The 17,805-nt window shown below is 42.9% G+C and overlaps 1 protein-coding gene across 1 annotated transcript; it reads right to left on the reverse strand.

Annotated features, from left to right (window-relative positions):
- Positions 1–1,638: 1,638 nt before the first annotated feature.
- LOC118473344 (ATP synthase protein MI25-like) lies at positions 1,639–17,058 on the reverse strand. The gene has a single exon (XM_035962579.1). It carries the CDS (start codon positions 2,317–2,319, stop codon positions 1,654–1,656), a length of 666 nt encoding a protein of 221 aa, XP_035818472.1. The 5' UTR covers positions 2,320–17,058; the 3' UTR covers positions 1,639–1,653.
- Positions 17,059–17,805: the final 747 nt, after the last annotated feature.

Consider the following 17,805-nt stretch of genomic DNA (forward strand, 5'->3'; position numbering starts at 1 on the left):
TAGGGCTCACAAATATGTGAAAGCTATGAAAGCTACTTTACCGAGTTCCCCGATTCTAATTCCAACTTTGACCTACAAACATACTTCCCTGCCAGCAAATCCTAAAAATATCACTTTACCAAATGGAAGAAGGGCAAGGAACCTCTTAGTACCAAGCGGGCTACCAACCAATTAGTTGATTTCTTTCCCAGCCATTTAAATGAAATTAGTTGATACTCCCGAATCAGTGTTTCTATCTCACTTGTGTGATTAGACTTGCCTGAACGAAGACCAAGGATGACAAATGCCCTTTCCTTTGGCGGGGCAAAGAAAGCTTTCAACGGAGGTTGCTCAAATCGCCAATGTGGGAAAGATATTTCTACTTCCCATCGTTCAAAACTGGACAACGGGGTCTAAGAATTTGTCGACGAAGAAGCTTTTCAAGTAGAAGTAGGCTGGAATCAAAGTCTCAGGTTCCATGGAATGGCTTTGTTCCCCCGAAGGCCAAGCCTATTAGAAAATAAAGACTTAAGTCGGTTTGCGAACCCCAAACAAGAAATGCTCAGATTCCAGTTACAGGCCCGAGTGTGATAAGCCTTACGAAGGCTGTGCTATATGGGGAGGGCTTTGAAGCATTAAGTCATCGTTCAAAAGTATTAAAGGAATGGCCATAGGCTGATAAGCCAATCTACACCTAGGATCATGGCATCTCCCCTCCAACTTTCTCACTTTTGACCTTCTAACTTGGCATCGCATCTCGTGTCAGTCACTATTATTGTGAACCATAGTCCACTTGACGACTTTACCCCACCGGGTTGTTTTGGCTAATTTCAGGGCCCCCGGGTTTACAAATAACTATACAACTATTCAAACTGGACCACTATCCAAGAGAACACAGATAGGTATTAGGTCACGGCCTCTTCATTTCATTGCTTTGACTGACCTCCTTCCTTGGGTAGGAGTAAACATAGTGATGATGGCTTCTTTCTTATATATGCTTCTTCAGTTTATTGAGCATACACTTCTTCGCTACGCGCCTTTTCCCATAAGATCTGAACTGAAGCCAATGCCGATTCTTTAAGATCAAATAAAGGCAATTCAATTGTTTTTCAACTCTTCGTAGATCAAAACAAGTGTTCAGTCCCTCTCTGATTTTTATTACGTAAAGTAAAGAATGGCACCATGAAAGAAGCCCCATACCCACTCTTCTTTCCCCACCAAACCATAAATCAAGTATACGGTTGGTGGGCCTCGGTATCTCTTTTCCTATGAGATCCATCCCTACACCAAGAAATATGACTTTTTATGCATCGCCCTACTCATCGCTTATAAAGCGGGTAAAAGCCGCGGCTTCGGAAAACTGGCATCATAAGTTGGAGGACTTTATTGACGTTAGAAACGCTCAAGGAGCAAATTACAGATAAGCTCCAGGGTTGTTTCAACGTCTATTGTAATACTCCTCCGGGCGTGAATTGGAAGGGCCAAGGGTTTACAATGAAACAAATTGCGTATAATTTGCACGGCGATACGAACAGTATAGAATTTCTGCACTCCTTATATGCAGACTTAGTTAGTCAAGGGAAGGGGTGCATAGCCAATACTTCCTTCTCAGAAGTGGATTCGAACCCCCAACACCGTGGTTCGTAGCCACGTGCTCTAATCCTCTGAGCTGAGCTACAGGCCCACCCCGTCTCCACAGGATCTCTTCCCGGGGATACCCCCCACCCTCACCTTTCTGAGGACTATAAAGCCTTCTCGAATTAGGTCTCTGGGTTCTAATAAGAAGGCCTCTCGAATTTGTTCTATGGTAGAAGCTTCTACCAAAGTTGTAGACCCGGATACTAATCTTTCACTCACTGAAAAGTGAAAACCTGTGACTATATCGTCCTGAAGACGGATGCGACGGGAAGAAGTGGCATTTAGAAGTGTTGCTGACTTGACATTTAGGTTTCGGCATAACAAAGCTTGCACTGTCTTTTCGCACTTAGGCGCACAGCGTGCCGCTGGTAATGATTCTACTACTTTTACGGTGCTGCAAATTCGCAAGCTGATCCGTAGATTAAGTAATCGTTGTTGTTCATTGGATTCCTCCAGAATGACTTCGTTAGGATTGAAGAATTGCTGCAATGATTCCTGAATAGACTCGATTCTCCCGTCGAGAGTTTCTTTGAAAGTCTTACCTAAACTCTTCCGACTTAATATGAGAAAGCCTATAAAACAACGAGCTACTATCATTTCTTCATTATAGATTGAGATCTTCTTCGGACTTGATGCACAAATAGATGGAATAGCAGCAAATAGCATATTTATACCCTTCATATCCATTCCACTAAATCTCATTGTGACTCTCCACTTTTATGATGAAGCTCTGCTCCAAGAGAAAGGGAGACTTTTTTTGTGGTTGGTTTTTCCAAAAAAAGAACATTCGAACAAATAGACTTGATTCCATGACAAGCAAAAATGCTAGCTTCCCAGTAACTGTAACGCATACACTGGAGCGTTTGTCCCATTGACGAAGGCCAATGAAACTATTCTACTAATTTTCTGAGGAGCAACTTGACATTTCTTCATGCAGCTCAAAAGCTCTAGCGGAATCGCCGCAGCATCCTGATATTTTCATATTCTATATGTGACCACATCAGGGATTAACCCTGGATCTCTTAGCCCACTGAAGATTTCCTCAGCTGAAGATATGCGTCCTTGCCCACAAATTCAATAAGCGAATTGAAAGATAGGACAGTTGGATCAACTCGGAAATCTCCTCACCTCAAATGAGTTCCTTATCACTGCATCAGATGCCACGCATGAGATTGTCCTTACCAATATCTTTACGCGCACCCAGCTTTGGTTACCCACACCACCAATGCAACTAATTTCTGATCCCAACTTCATTCCTTTTATTTATCCGCGTTATATCATTCGGGTAATCTTATCTCCACCTTCGTCAGAAGGCTTTGAAGTCGTGTTCCAACTGAACGGACCCACATTCGGATATTGCAAAGTACACGGCAATGCTTGGGCTGGCTACTAATTCAAGGATGATGAGTAGGATATTCACTCCATGCTCTTAGGGAGTTCTTTATGCTGTGCGGTTACCGCCTTGCCACTATAGATCTCGTTCCTGAGATGAAATTCACTGTTCTCAGTGTAGACTATGACACTGCCCCATAATGACCAAGGGATGAAACCGGCTTTTACATAACTCAGCAGTTCCTTTGTGTACTTGCAGACGCTGGTGACGATCTGTTGTTAGTTCTCATGAGCACAGAAACTGATAAAGTAATAATTTACCGCGGGGTTATAAAATGGGTGAAGCCCTCAAGCCTGGGATTCAGTGGAAGAAGTGAAATCAGTTCTCGCTTTGAGACTTCCAGATTGCACCGCAAGTAACGATGGAATGCAAGAAAGAAGACTCAGGAATGAAATCAATCAAACCTCCTACTCATACTACCCCCTCTTCCCGATAAGCCCTGTCTTCTTCTTCGCCATCGACTTTAACACGTAGTCCTGCCCGTGTGAAAGCTGTCAACACACCCCGCTCACTACGACGGTTCGACAACCCTACTACCATTCCCGTAAGGTGGGCGGGCTTCATGTAAGGTGGCCCTCTTCCGTATTGATAACGTAGATTTGAAGCACCTAGAAGGAGGAAAGTCACGAAGTCATCAGTAGGAGTAGTGAAAGCAATACGAATCAATGAATTGAGGGCAGTCGAAGCAGACAGTAAATTACTTGAAATAAAGATAAATAAGTGCTCGAGCAATTGATTATTAAGTAAGTAGGCGGCGTAGAAGGGGCGGTTCTACTTAAATGAAATGAATGGCTCGTTCATAAATCCACTCGCTTGGCAGCAGTCCATTCCTACCGTACTCCGGCTATTCTATCTGTCTGTGTATCGCGTAGAGCACGTACTATGAATCCAAGTTCCCTAGTGTCAGACTCAACTCAGTCTGGTAGTGTCCCTGGTCCTATCGAAGCAGCTACTTCATCCCTGGTGTAAGGGCTTGTAGCTTTCAATGTGTTCTTTCTTGCAGTAAAGTAAGGAACGATTGATCTCTCTTTTTTGAGGGACCATAGGCCTTAGGCTTAGTCCTAGAAGGTTGAATGCTTTCGCTACGCCCCGCATAATGAAACCTATGTCTTAGAATTTTGAATTCGCTTATATAAGCAATTATAAGATCCTTCCTCTATCTCATAGTCAAGTACGGAGTAGGAATCAATAACAATTGAATAAGACATAATTATTGCTGCATGCATGTTCACCTAAAGCATTTCTTACCACTTAAGTGAACGAGGGGGATATCAGTATTTTGACTGACGGCTGTTGTCTAATTATTGAAATAGAAACACTCCCTTCCAAATGCTATTGCCATTCTCCATTCCGGTCTGTAGCAACGTACTTAGCGCACTAGTTCAATTTTTTGATTCACTCTTCGCATTGATAAATCAAACAAACTATGACAAATTAAAGGAGAGGGAGGGCACTCTAACCAGGCTATATTTTCACTGCTTCATGGATTTTCGTTATTGGGTCTCACCCCGGGAGAGATTTTCTGCATCAGCGATCATGCCCCCCTTATTCTAGCGGAGGAACAGCTTCATCAGATTCATTCCCTTGCTAATCCGCCTTCAAGTACAGGAAAGGCTCCTGAATTGCTACCTAATAATAGATGACTTCATTTTACGGAATACCTGCAACGAGGTTAAGGCGTTAACAAAGAGAGGCCATAGATAGGCACAGTCTTCCCATCCCATACTGGGAGTCAACAGCTTAGATGAAATCCAAAGGCTTCTTATTATTCACCGCTAGGATCTCTACCCGTTATCCAGGATGGGCAAATGAATGGACTCTCCCTCCCCTCAATAATAGTCGTATCAAGAGACAGAGGTGAGTTAGCAATTTCAGATAGCTCGGTTGCGGGTACAGTTGCACTGAATACTCCTCTGCTTCCCCAAGGGAATCGAGTGGATTAAAGCACTCCACTCCGTAGTACAAAGAAATTCACAGCACTGATTTGTGACAGTACCATGCTAGCACAGTGAATTTTGTGCTTCCATTCTAATCTAATTACAGAAGAAATGATGCTGGAAGAAATGAGCTTTTCTGCTGTAGTTTATTGAACTAAGGCACTCTGCACATAAGTCACACCTAACCGGCTATATGTTTCTTGATCGCCGATATCTCCTCCCCACCCAGCATTTGCTAGCTTGCCAAGCTTCCCTCACGAGACTGTGAAAAGCATATAGGAAGGCAGAACAAAGACAGGTGGGACCTCAATGATGAGTATGCTTGCTTCGCCTCCACTGCAAGACAATAGCTTGGGCCATAGCCAATAACCAGTTTCCATCCTAGCTTTTCGCGACAATCCATGATATCTTGCTGAATGCATTGCTTCGGATCTCTATGCTCTGCTACAGTGCTCTTCCGTCCATTCGATTCTTTTCCTGCCAGTCAGACCCCCCATTTCATGTAGTCAAGGACTCAAGGGAGTTAGTTCTAGGTGGGCCGCCCCAAGAGAACCATTCGCAGCAACGATGGTCATATAGGATTTCCGGTACCAAAGGTGACATCGGCGACTGAAGAAAGACTATTTAGCAAAGGATTGACGGGGCTAGTCTACAGAACAGATTCAGACCCAATGAGGTATAATTCATAGAATAAAAGAGCTTTGATTGTCTTGCCTATGAAACAACCTAGGATTCTCTTTTCATTTGATGTCATAGACTCTACTCGAGCCAGGAATCGATTTGTAATTTCAGTGAAGTTCAAAGCTGTATTGTATGGAGAAATGGTGAATTCCCAGTGGTAAGCCCAAGTTATGATAAATAGAAAATCAATGCGCTGGTTTATTCCAATATTTAAGACGTGGATGAGGGCGCGCGAATATCGAAAGTTCTTCGAGGGAAGAGTTCGGAGAACAACAACATGCTTTCTTTGAAAATCCAAAAGCCCATATATATCATATCTTCTTTGCATTTAGATCGCTGTGTGTTTCGCGTGTGGCAGGGTTGGGGTTCATTGGCATCATGACTCCCTTTTTGGATAGGGGAATAAGAGAATTTCCAGGTCGTAGTGAGACTGCATCGTTCGAAGACGCATGTTCCTCTATTTCTTCTAATCTAAAGAGGTCATTCATTAGTGTGGCGTGGGTTCTCCCAATCATTAGAAGAAGAATCCAACAATGTATGTTCAAAAGGGGGCTGGGATTAGGTCTCATTTAAGACAGATCCTTAAACAGATATGGCTATAACCCTTCCTTAGACTTAGAGTGACTTGAGTGAAAGTGATAGCTTCTCCTACTTTCGAAACAGAACGACTAGGTGGAGTATATTGCCTATCTTTTGTGTATTCTCCCGCATATCGATTTCATGATTGTCGTCTACTTCCCTCTCCTGACTTGATTCTCTAATGCGAGTATGGCGCTTCTCTCTCCCGTCCGGTCTACCTTATTTTAGCGCATCATCTCTCTCCCCTTCTTGGCTCTTTCGAGTTGCGACTCTTCTCCAAAAAACCCAAGGATATGCAATTCCCATTATGTGTGAGCATGCGTCCTTCATAGAGATAATTAGGTGGTTTGGCAATCAGTAAATTCTCATTCGGATGAGGAAGATGACTTGTTCGGAGGAAGGAAAAGAAAGAGAAAAAGGGTTTTTCTTAAAAGAGAAAGTCTGGCACATGCATATGCATAAGAAAAGCGGGGCTATTCTCTAGAATGCCTATTCCGTCCTGTTCTGCAAATCGATTTCTCAAATCTCCCCCGCTACTTTAATCCGATGCTTGACCTGCTTCCTGAAACGAAAGACTGCTCCACGAACATCTCAACAAAGCTTGCCCAAAGGACGAGAACCCCTTGACTGGCACTGCTGACCTTCCACCGGCGTATCCACGAACAGAAGCTGCTGTTGGTACCTTGCAATCGTATCCCGGCACCTTGACTGTCCTATCTGCTTGCCAAATAGAACTTTCCGATGGCCAACTCCAATTATTTTATTGAGTTCGCACCTCCAACCTCACCGGAATCAGTGGTAGCTGCTCCAAAGTAGTTCTGAAAGCGAAAGAAGAATCGGCTTCTGTGTCAGGGTCATCTAGAGAGTCGAAAGTAGAGTTTCAAGCAAGAGTGCGGCGCGAACCGGCAGATCTTATGAGATGAGAATCGAAGAATTTCATAGTTAGTGGGGCCAGGAAAACATTCCTTGTAATAGGTTACCCGAAGTAGAAGTGCCAGCTAGAATAGAAATCACTCGTATAATATAAGAGTTCTGTTCTCACTTCCTGATACGACCGATACGAAAGAAAGCATCTTCGTCAGAAACCCCGTTTGGATGATAGCTGATTTGACCTCGAGAGAAAGGGGGAAGATTTGATCCATTTGAAAGCCAGCGCAGCGCTATCTCAGTGAATGGGATTCGCTTAGGCAAATAGGCTCCTCAATCCATTACGAAGCCAGCAAAGAAAACGCTATTGGAGAGTTCCAAAGCAATCCAATTCTCACTTCTGCTGCTCTGCAGCTTACCTAAGAGTTCTCACGCCTAGTGAAGATCGGAATCGGAAAGGGAAGAACGTTATTCTATGTTCCAGGCAGAACGTCTGTAGATGCTAGGTCAATTCCAGAGCCAGAGATAGAAAGACAGCTTGATTCGAACCAACCAATAGCCTGCCTCTACTCACTGTTGACAAAGGAGGAAGGTTTTCCCTCGGTCCAGTAGATTGCCGTAGTCAAAAGTCCATCTCGCTATATGGCAAAAGTCGTGTTTTTCTATTTCCCTTGACAAGAATCCAGGCAGTAATCACATCATTAGCATTGATCTACGCATTTCGAGAAAATAAGACGGGGCTACTTCACTTCCTAATTAATAAAGTAGGAGCGAGTACGGAGGTACTAGACCGTGATTCTGGTCCTGATGCGGACACACCTGTCGACAACAGAGAAGGGATTCAATTGAGAGCGGATAGCAAGATCGAATGAATGGATACTCTGAGATAGAACGATAAAAAGAAAATTTGATTAATCCTACAAAAGCCTTACAAGGCAGGTAAACTTTATGCAGTATCTGCTACAAAAAGAAGGTTAGAGAACAGGTTCCATCTACTTTATCCGCTTTTGGGCATGAAGAACATGCTTCTTTCTCAATTTATAGGAATCGTTAACCTTTTCATTGGATTGGTTTTTTTATGCAGTAGAGAAGCCGTTTCCTTTGAACTTGCTTGGTCCATCGGACAGATATAGACATGGAGAAGCTTTTCAATGTAAATCTTTCACTACTTTGTTTGGACCTTGCTTCTTCACTTAATGCTTGCTTTCCGTCTTGCCTTTGCTGGGCCTACGATAGGCTGTACTCCAATACGAAATAAGATTGTACATGAAGGTTGGTGAAAAGCAAAAGAAGCAATTGGTTCTCAAATGCCGTGACGTCACCTAGCTTTATTCTAAATTTATCATTCTATTGGTATGTATAGTGTCTTTCATCTGCTTTTTCATTCATTCTGCCCACAGCCGTTAGGTATTATGACAAAAGGAACCAGCATGTTGCGGAGCAGCCAAGTAAACCAAGAAATGACTCAAGTAATCCAAGGGCAGAGCAACGTAATCCAACGGAGGGGCTACGTGATCCAACAGAAGAGCTACGTAAACAAGGAACACATGAACCTGCTAAGGATCCATTCCACCTGCCAAGTAGACCAATCACAAGAGCTCGGGCCAAGAAATTCAATGAAGTAATCCATATCCATATGCTGATTCAGCAAGCCAAGCAAGATGTGGTGGAGAATGCGCTAACGCGCAACGGCTTTCGCGCTAGTTGCTCAATCCGTTGCTTGTTTGGTAAGATTACCTTGGGAAGTCTCAGGGACTGACTGAACCGAATGTATAGCGTCAAGATAAGAAGCACGCACTCCTACTAGACATGGAAGGAGTAAACCTCAAATATGCTTTCTTCCCTTAGGTATGTTTCTAGATTCTAGTCCGAAGTCGGTCGTTGATAGATTTATTTCTTTTGCTTGCTCTCCGTTACTTTCCCTTCCTATATTTAGAAATCGATGTAAAGACAATAAGAAAGTGGTTGAGACAGAAGATTCTTGGTAGTTTATTGGCTCTAAGTACAATGGGTACGTAAGTTATGTGTTTTGTTTCATGCTCCTTGGTGATTTTTCATCAATATGATTTATTGCCCATCGAGAACTAACTCTTAGTAGGTACTCAACGTTGAAATCACACCATCCGAAAGCAGAAAATCCATCCCATTAACGGAATATATGTGACACAGCTACCTTGTTCAAGGAGATACCATTCCCAAACCATAAGCAAGGAAGGGAAAATGGTGGGTTGTGGCTCCTAAAGTTTGGGTATGACTCCACTCCATTACAGGTACTGGTACTGGCTGCAAACTGGTTCTTGGGTTAATTATGATAGTTGTTGACGACATAGAAGGTTTTTCACACCAGTATCTACAGTACTTGATGCTAGGATGACTGGAGTCATGGAGCTTGTCAGGTTTCCAGATCCAGGTGCCTATCTTATTTAGATACTTCAGCTTATGCGGCACATCTCTTGCAGCCTATGCCGGCCTCAGATCTAACTAAATCTAAATGAGCCAATGTTTCTAAATCAAAATGCAAGGTTGAAGGAAGGGGAAAGTAGAGCATAATATGCAAGCGCCGCTTATGGGAATATCTTAGCCAGTTGAAAGAAGTGCCAGAAAGTATCTTCTAGTGACTTCCTTTGATCTTCACTAAAAAACAAGCTTCTTAAGTATTTATTTCAAAGAAGCAAGCAATATGACATTTTCTGTGTCTTCCATTGGCAGCACTATGGAAGAATGAAGTATTTGCATCTCCCTTATAGAGATTGGCTTCAAGCAAGGCAGTGAACCCGCACTGATCGAATGAATTCTTCTTTAAAAGCTCAAATCCAATGCTTTCATGCCCCATCCTGTGATCTAGTTGCCCTTTCTCGTCACTATTCTATTCTATATCGAATCGAGAAAGCTTTACTTCACTTCTATTTGCTTTGCTTTGCCTAAGAGAAAAAGAGATTCCCATTGGCCCCGGGCCTATATCACTATATCATGTTTGCTTTCAAGCAAGAGTTCAACGAGAAAACGAATCTATAGATGAAGCGGAAGATCCTCCTACGAGAAAAGAGATCGAATCCTGCATAGTGCCAGGCCATGAAGTAAAAGAATGCTTTCCCTTGGGCCCATTTCATCCTATTTATCTATGTCAAATCAAGGCAGAACGTCCGTAGATGCTAGTGCATTAGTATTAGTTGGGCAAGGCAGCTCAGGGCTAGCAACTGAGCGAAAGACACCGGAAAGTGCTTTAAAGGTGCCGGGATACGATTGCAAGGTACCAGCAGTAGCAAGTTGCAAGTAGATCATCTCTCTTTCTTTCTACTCGCGGGAGTGGTGTTTCGGGTCAGGCTAAAGACATCGAACTGCAGATTAGTCGTGATAGAAACCCCTTTCTAGAATAGAAAGCGGAAAGGATGCGCCGGCTCGCCCCGCCGGGAGAGGCTGAAAGGCAGAAAGGAAACATAGGAACCACCAATCTAGTCATTGCTTCTCTTCTCCCAACTCCTGAGAACTAATAACAGGATGAAACCGGAGCCAGACCCAGTTTAGATAAGGTATGTCTCTGCTCGACCATACTTCTGGATCCCTTCTGCCCTTGCACTCGAGGACCATTTCCTGGCGCAGAGAGACCTGATTGACTGCATTTCCAGCTGGGCAAGCAATTCCATGAAAAGAAGAGATGACCGGTTGCGGGGAGGCCAAGGCCAGAGGATTGTGCAGTGCCGGATCTATCTCTTTCCAAAATATCATAGAGAAATAAAAGAAATGAGGTGTTAGATCTTGATTCTCCGCAAAAGTTAGGGGACCAATAGAGGTCCGCAATAGTGCCCCGAAATGGGAGCCGCAGACCCCGCAACCTGTCCAGCTGTAGTAGGAGATTCCAGTATGAAGCACATCATTGCGTTGATTCTACGATTCCATGATTCAAACATGACTGATGTTCAGTCATTCGCTACTCAATAAATTGTGGGGCTTCATGGTTGCAACTATGAGAGTGGAGAAGATCCCAGTTATGGACTTTTTTAATATGTCTAGGTTTCACGGTATTCTTATGATGAAACATATTATTGCCAATAGGCATGAATGAGTACTGAAGCTATTAAAGAGAAAAGTTTACGTTTATGAGTTTTAAGTTCTGATACCCGGTCTTTCCTACTTTTGTGATCTGGTGTGATCGACTTGTGGAGGGAAGTACTTAATACGCGTTTCAAGAACAACCCAGGGAAAGAAGACTGGTGAGATATGGAATGGAAAAGGTTGGAAAAAGGGGTACTAATAAAAGTGAAAGGCCAGGCTTATAGCTAAGAAATTTACTTAATAACACGACCCCTTACTCAGTTTGCCTTACTCGAAAGAAGCACGAGCGTCACCCTAGCCAGCATTCTTTTTATTTGGATTTGGATTTAGTAGAATCCAAGCCATCTTACTCATTGATTAGTAGAGGTCAATTCAATGCTCTAATAAGCTTGCGAGAAAGCCTAAGTGAAGTTCAGTCTCTTTTTTAGTCTGTCTCTTTTCAGTTTTTAAGCAAGTGACCATAGGGCAATGGAAAGATCTGATACGGCCGGCGTTATAGGCCTTGTAGGTTGCAACTCCTTCTAAGATAATAAAACGTAACCACGAGGGAGATTACGAATATTCCAAGCATATACATCTTAGGCCAGTAAGCTAAGGATAGATGAAATCCAGTAAGACAGCCAAGCCAGAAGCAAACGAGTTATCAAGTGGCGAGATAAAGCTTTGTATAGCTGCTGTCTTTTTCATATATACATATGTAGAAAGGGGTATAGCTGAGGAGTTTTGAATTCGAAGAGCAGGCATATTGAGAATAAGCGAGTAGTTTTATTTCTTACCTCACTACTGTTTCAAGTGCTTTTGCCTTCTAGCGAGTGTGAGTTCCCCCTAGGTAGGGCGGGCTATAGACTAAAAGATATCTGTCAATGATAGAGCAGTAGATTTCTTTCTTTTAAGAGTTCTCTTGCTTGTTTTGATTCTGTTTATTGTATTCTGAAGTTCGTTCATCACCTTACTTTTCGTGTCCATCTAGGACTGTTGGTTTATACATGGATCCTATTCTAGACTAGAATAGAACGCGTATCTACGACTTTCCCATCCAAGTAAGCCACGGTGAAGGAAGGTTAAATCTTGTCTAATATATATAAACTTGACCTTTGTTGGTTCATACATACCTTTTCATTCCTGCTAGTAAGGCATTCCAGGTTTGATCAGTGCTTTTCTCGAGGAAGATCAAGATCCAGCTCTAACCATAGTCGGTTCTGCCGGTTTAAGTTTCAGGGCAAGTTTCTTGTGTGGGTGGATACGGTTTCATTCTGACCTTTGATTGTTGACTTCGGGCAAGGTCAAGTCATGGGATATAGTTCAAAAAGTGCCAGAAGGCAGCTACGTCTGAGTTGGATATGGAAGCTGGGTGAAGTAAGACCAATAGAGATGAACTATTGATATTGACCTGGCTAGCGCTAACGCTTTGCAAGGGAGATGGGTCCGCTTGAAATCGCTAGAGTGAGAAGATCTGCTAATGCATATGCTAATAGGCCTGGTTCAACCAAAGCATTTCTTCATGCCCGATTCTACTTATGATTTTTCTGAGTGCTAATACTTCAACTACTATTGTGGCCAGGTCTAGTTCTGCTTGAATCGAAATAGCATCGAATGACGTTCTGCCTGGAATTGACCTTGCTTCTACTTCTTCCGCACCTGCGACTGTATGCGAACGTAAACCGGCACGGGATTCTTTTCCACCCGCTTCTAACTTCTTCCTTGAATCGAACTAGTTTTTATTCCTGAACTCCGGAAATCGTATCCCTTGGGCAACCCATTTATGTAAAGTAAATATTCTACATCTGACTTGATACAAACCTGCACCACCAGCTTCTTCCTTTATACCAGTTCGAGGCGAGGATTGATTGCTTGATCTCAAAAACTCCTAGTTAATGTGCATCAACATTGGAGTCGGTAGCTTCGTCTTCTGCCTCAGGTTTAAAATCACTTATTCCTAGCCGCCTATCCTATCCATGCGCCGCAATAGAGGAAAGAGCAGCAAAGAAATCAAAAGCGTGAAAATGTCTCGATATCGATATGTTAGATGGAGCTCAATCAATAGGTGCCGGATTTCTTATTTCTCAGAGCTGAGGTCAACCTTGCCAACTCTAGTTCTTCCTCGGCCAAGTAATGTAGATTTCCTTGGGAATTCTAGTGATCTCTTTCTTCTTCAGCTACTGCTACGAACGTATTTAGTTTAGAACGAGTAACTACTCGAGGAACTAGGCCATGGTTTCCGTTAGTCTAAGTAGATCAAATCTTGTTGGCAAGAGGACTACTACTGGGATGGGATTATTCTATTACTAATTGATGACCTGGGGGGCTACTCTTCTTTCTCCACTACATATATTTATTTACTGACCTGTTGATAGCGGGGGCAGTAAAGAGGAGAGGAGGAAAAAGAAGTAGAGTTAGGTTCTGTTCTTGTGTGTAAGCCCTCGGTCGATTCGTCTGCTCATTCACAGCGTATGATTCTTATCCAATTGCTTCTTCTGAAAACGCGGCGTCGGTTAATCTTTCTTATTCTCCCTTCGGGGCTCCTCATGTTGCTACTAATAGAAACAGTTCGGACCTTGCTCATACAATCCTCGGGACTACTATTGGTTAATCTTTGTCCTCCCTAGGGAAAGACGATACTTTTTGGGAAAGACAGGGTTAGCGCTGCCTGGGTTGAGCCATTCCTAACAACTCATCCAGCTTGACTAGCTTGCATTAAGAGTAGTTCATTTCCTATAAAGTGTAGCGAGTTTTCTACCTTTTCACATAACCGAGAAAAAAGGCAAAGTTACCCTACTACATGTATTAGCTAGTTTTGTCTAGTCAACATCTAACGCTCATTTCACTATGGGATTTATTTACTCCGATTGCTTCTACTCTCTTACAGCTGGGTGCGCCTATAAGGAAGACTTTTCATAGATTGACTTTGGACAGGCAAGTTGAACTATCAGGCTTCACTAACACAAGTAAGAACAAGTAGAAAACTCCGTATTAAGGGTTGACTTTCCTTTTGACCTAGTTCTTAGCACTAGTGATTAGCACAAAGGAGGAGAGAAAAAAGGATTGAATAAGCGAGCACCAGCATTGACTTTCTTGCTTTAACTAACCTGACGCCTGGCCCTTTTGCTCTAGGCTCTACTCCTTGTCATTGATTTCTAGCTAGCTTTCCCACTCGCATAAAAGGAATGAATCGAGGGTATTTACTTGCATTTCTTTGTCCTACTTGGGTTGGGCTTTAAGAAGAGAGGATTTATTAGCACGACGAGCATCGCATGCTAACCGGGGGATTGAATAGGATATCATAGAATGTAGCATATTGTCTTAACTTATAGGGTAGGGTCTTTCCTATAGCAAATCCTCAGTTTCTGTCCAGAGTCCGCCCTTTAGGTGATGGATCATCTTTATAGAGAGACTAACAATAAGACTAGATTAGATCGTGTGCTTCTTTATAGACGGTGGGCTTAGGTGGATCTCCCTCATCTACCTAGACTAGATTAGAGTGCTCTTATCCTAACCTTAGAGCCTAGTTTTTTACGTGAACTCTTGGGCATTATCGCATTCATGATGACTTATGGGCATAACCAGACGAAGTTAAGAGCTACCTATTGTGCATTAGGTTTTCCTCTAGGATCCGGTTGTAGGGAAAAAGCATTGGTGTATGAGCCTACTGTACCGACTCTCCTCATACTTATGGAGCAAGATCCTGTCCCTTTCTTATAACAGCTCAAGTCAGGAGGGGGAGTATAACACATACCCCTCGTAGGCGGTGGCTAGTTTGAGAACTAATTGCTCATGGCGAGCTTGTTGGATCTTCTTATCCAATCTATCTACAAGATCGGTCAATCTAAACTTTGTCTTATATTCCTATCTCTTGAATTCAACTCTGAGCAGATCGTAGACAGCATGAGGATTAACATTTAGGAACGATGGCATTAAAAGACCGGTTGAATTCACCCTTTCCTCCTTCCATCAAACTCTGGATCCGGGCTCTCCTCCACTATCGTTCCGGGTTGATGAAAGCTCCAACTCCCTATCCTATTTCACCTCGCTTCGGGTTTGCTTTCTTGTTAGCATGTTTGAATCAGCATAAGTGGAGTGCATTGTTTCTTCAGCGTTTTTCACAATTTTATGTTGTGTGAAAGTGCAGAAAGAGATTGAGAATTTCCAACTGTGCTTGGCTTATTTCTTATTTGAAAGTGAGAGTGCTTACTCTTCAAACTCAGACTCACTCAGACCAAGCCTACAAAAAAACAGGGATCTCACCTCTCCCCAAAAAGACATCAACTATATGAATGCATTCTTTGCCACCATAACTCCACCAAGACACACACCAAGGGTAGCGAGAACTCCTGGTGGACACAGGAAAAAAATATGCAACCAACCCGAAGATGAGGATGTGAACCGCATTACTTCGATCAATAGACTTTGAAGTAAAGTGAAGCGAAGTGACTTTATGAATTCCACTCGTCTATATATGAGATTTGTGGGTAGCCTTCAATCTCTTCAACTATATAGGCTCACATCAATAGAGAAAATCTCTATCTTCTCTACTAAGAGACTTCTTTTTCTTTCTAGAGATTCCTCTTTCCTATATATATAGAATATACAAGTTGGGTTCGAACCAACGACTCCACCCTCATATGGATTGTGATGCGCGCTCCTTGCTTATCCCAGGCTAGGCTACCAATGAGATCCCACTCACTGGCTTTGGTTAGTTATAGTCAATCCATACCGCCTTCCTAAGGTTAGATCAGATGGCTTGGTTTCATTTCTGAATAAAGAGGAGGCTCGGGAGAGTGAATCTCGTACCTGGCTGGCTTTGATGCGGGTTCCAGGTCATTCAGCTGCTGCTACTTACTTGATGCGTGTACTTCCAGGTTGGAGTTCTTTTACTTTCAAGTTAATCTACTTATTGGACTGGACTGAGTTCTTCGAATAGTTTATTTATGCGAGTTCATTGAAAGACTTAGTGGACCCAGTGAATTAACTTACTCATCGGGATTTTTATATTGAACCGGTGTGTTGAGTAAATGACTAGTTTAGTTGGGTAGAAAGGAATGGTAGCACAGTGCTACATGAACGACTATAACAAGTAGCTTTTTCTGGTGATAAGGAAGGCACTAGTTGGCTCAGCAGTAGTTAGTTAAGCAGGTTCCAAGGCAGGCGAGACAGTGGAATGCCTAGGGACAGCTTGATATGCACCAAGGAAAGTTGGAGCGAAATGGGCTGGTGGCTCAGTTGCTACAGGACTAGTGAAACGAACAGTCAGCTCAGTCAAGAGCAGGTAATTTGTTGGGACAGCCAAGCAAACAGATGTGCTATTTTGTTTTTCCCTTGCATCAACAACTATCCCTAGCTTTCCTGGACCGGGTATATACTCCTCTTTGTCCAGTAGCTCAGTAAGTTGGAACGCGTATTCCAATCCAAGGAAGAAAAGCAGTGACTCTCTGAAACTAGTCAGTGCTCGCTACAGTTGCTTACTACTTGCTCGGGTCAGGCAACAGTGGAGATTCCAGAGAATCTTATGATTTTGGGCCCTATATATTTCTTTCAGGGTTCGGCCAAATATTACGAAGGAAACGGAGAACTATTGCTCGCCTAGATGGCATTCCAAAATGAATGGCGAGGAGACACTCAACCTTTTTGGTATACCTTGAGTAATCCCAACCAATAGGTGCTGGCTGGTCACATTGAATTACTAGGGCTTCTCTCTCTCAATCATTTCATTTCCGTCTCGTAGATCTGCTTCCAGAGGCCACAGGCACGAAGTGTTTGTACAACTATTTAAATGCTATTAAACTCTTTCTTCATGCATGTTGGGTACAAGACAATGATTAGAATCGACTACTGTTAGGCGTGCACGTATCATTCCTGTCAACTTATTCCATAAGGGTAGCTTCACCAGCAAGCACGGGTGAGAATGGGTGTATAAAGTCATTGACAAGGAGAAGAAGCCGCTTCTGTCAGGGGATTGGATTACCCTGAGTCCATCTATGCGGAAATGCAATATTTTAAGCGATCCTCTACTCTCTAAAGCAAGCCACTGAGCTCTGTCAGGTCAGGTAACATAAGACTAACTAGCAAATGCGATACAAATCTATGCACCAACGATTCGAACTTAAAATCTTAGACGTATGTTAACATGAAAGGAGGGGCCTGCCTATTAAGGCATTCTATTCCATTTCGTGGAAATGCATGCCAGGGATTGGCCACCCACAAGCACTTCTCCTCCATTGGCGATGTGGGTGAGTTGAGACTGAAAAAAAGGGGCTCTTAAGGGTTCCAATTCAGATTTAAGGTCTACGGCTGAATAGAAATAGCAGTATAACTCCCTATAATCCGTGCTGTATTTCCCGTCAGTTTCTTCTGTCCTACGGAACATGAGTTTTGTATGGAAAAAGGGCTTGCTTGCCCATAGGTAAAAAGACTCAAGGTATACTTTAGGCGTTAAAAGCTGGCTTATTACTTGGAAGAAATGACATAAGCTAATAAGATGGGCTTACAAATTTCATTGTAGTGATAGAAATCTTCCTTTCAGTGATTCACCTACCTGGATTTCCCGCCCTGTCATCTCACTAGTCAATGGAAAGAAACCTTTGTCAAGAGTCTGCAAGCACAAGAGTGACTACAACTTTTACTTTACCTTAGAATTTAAACTTTGACTTATAAATAACTCTTAGGAAAGCCAGCCCCTTATTA

This window comes from Zea mays, chromosome 9 (genome assembly GCF_902167145.1).
Source record: "Zea mays cultivar B73 chromosome 9, Zm-B73-REFERENCE-NAM-5.0, whole genome shotgun sequence".
Classification (NCBI taxonomy): Eukaryota; Viridiplantae; Streptophyta; class Magnoliopsida; order Poales; family Poaceae; genus Zea; species Zea mays.

Bases quoted from the DNA above. Each gene is read 5' to 3' on its own strand.
- LOC118473344 (XM_035962579.1), bottom strand. From the start codon at position 2,319: ATGAGATTTAGTGGAATGGATATGAAGGGTATAAATATGCTATTTGCT.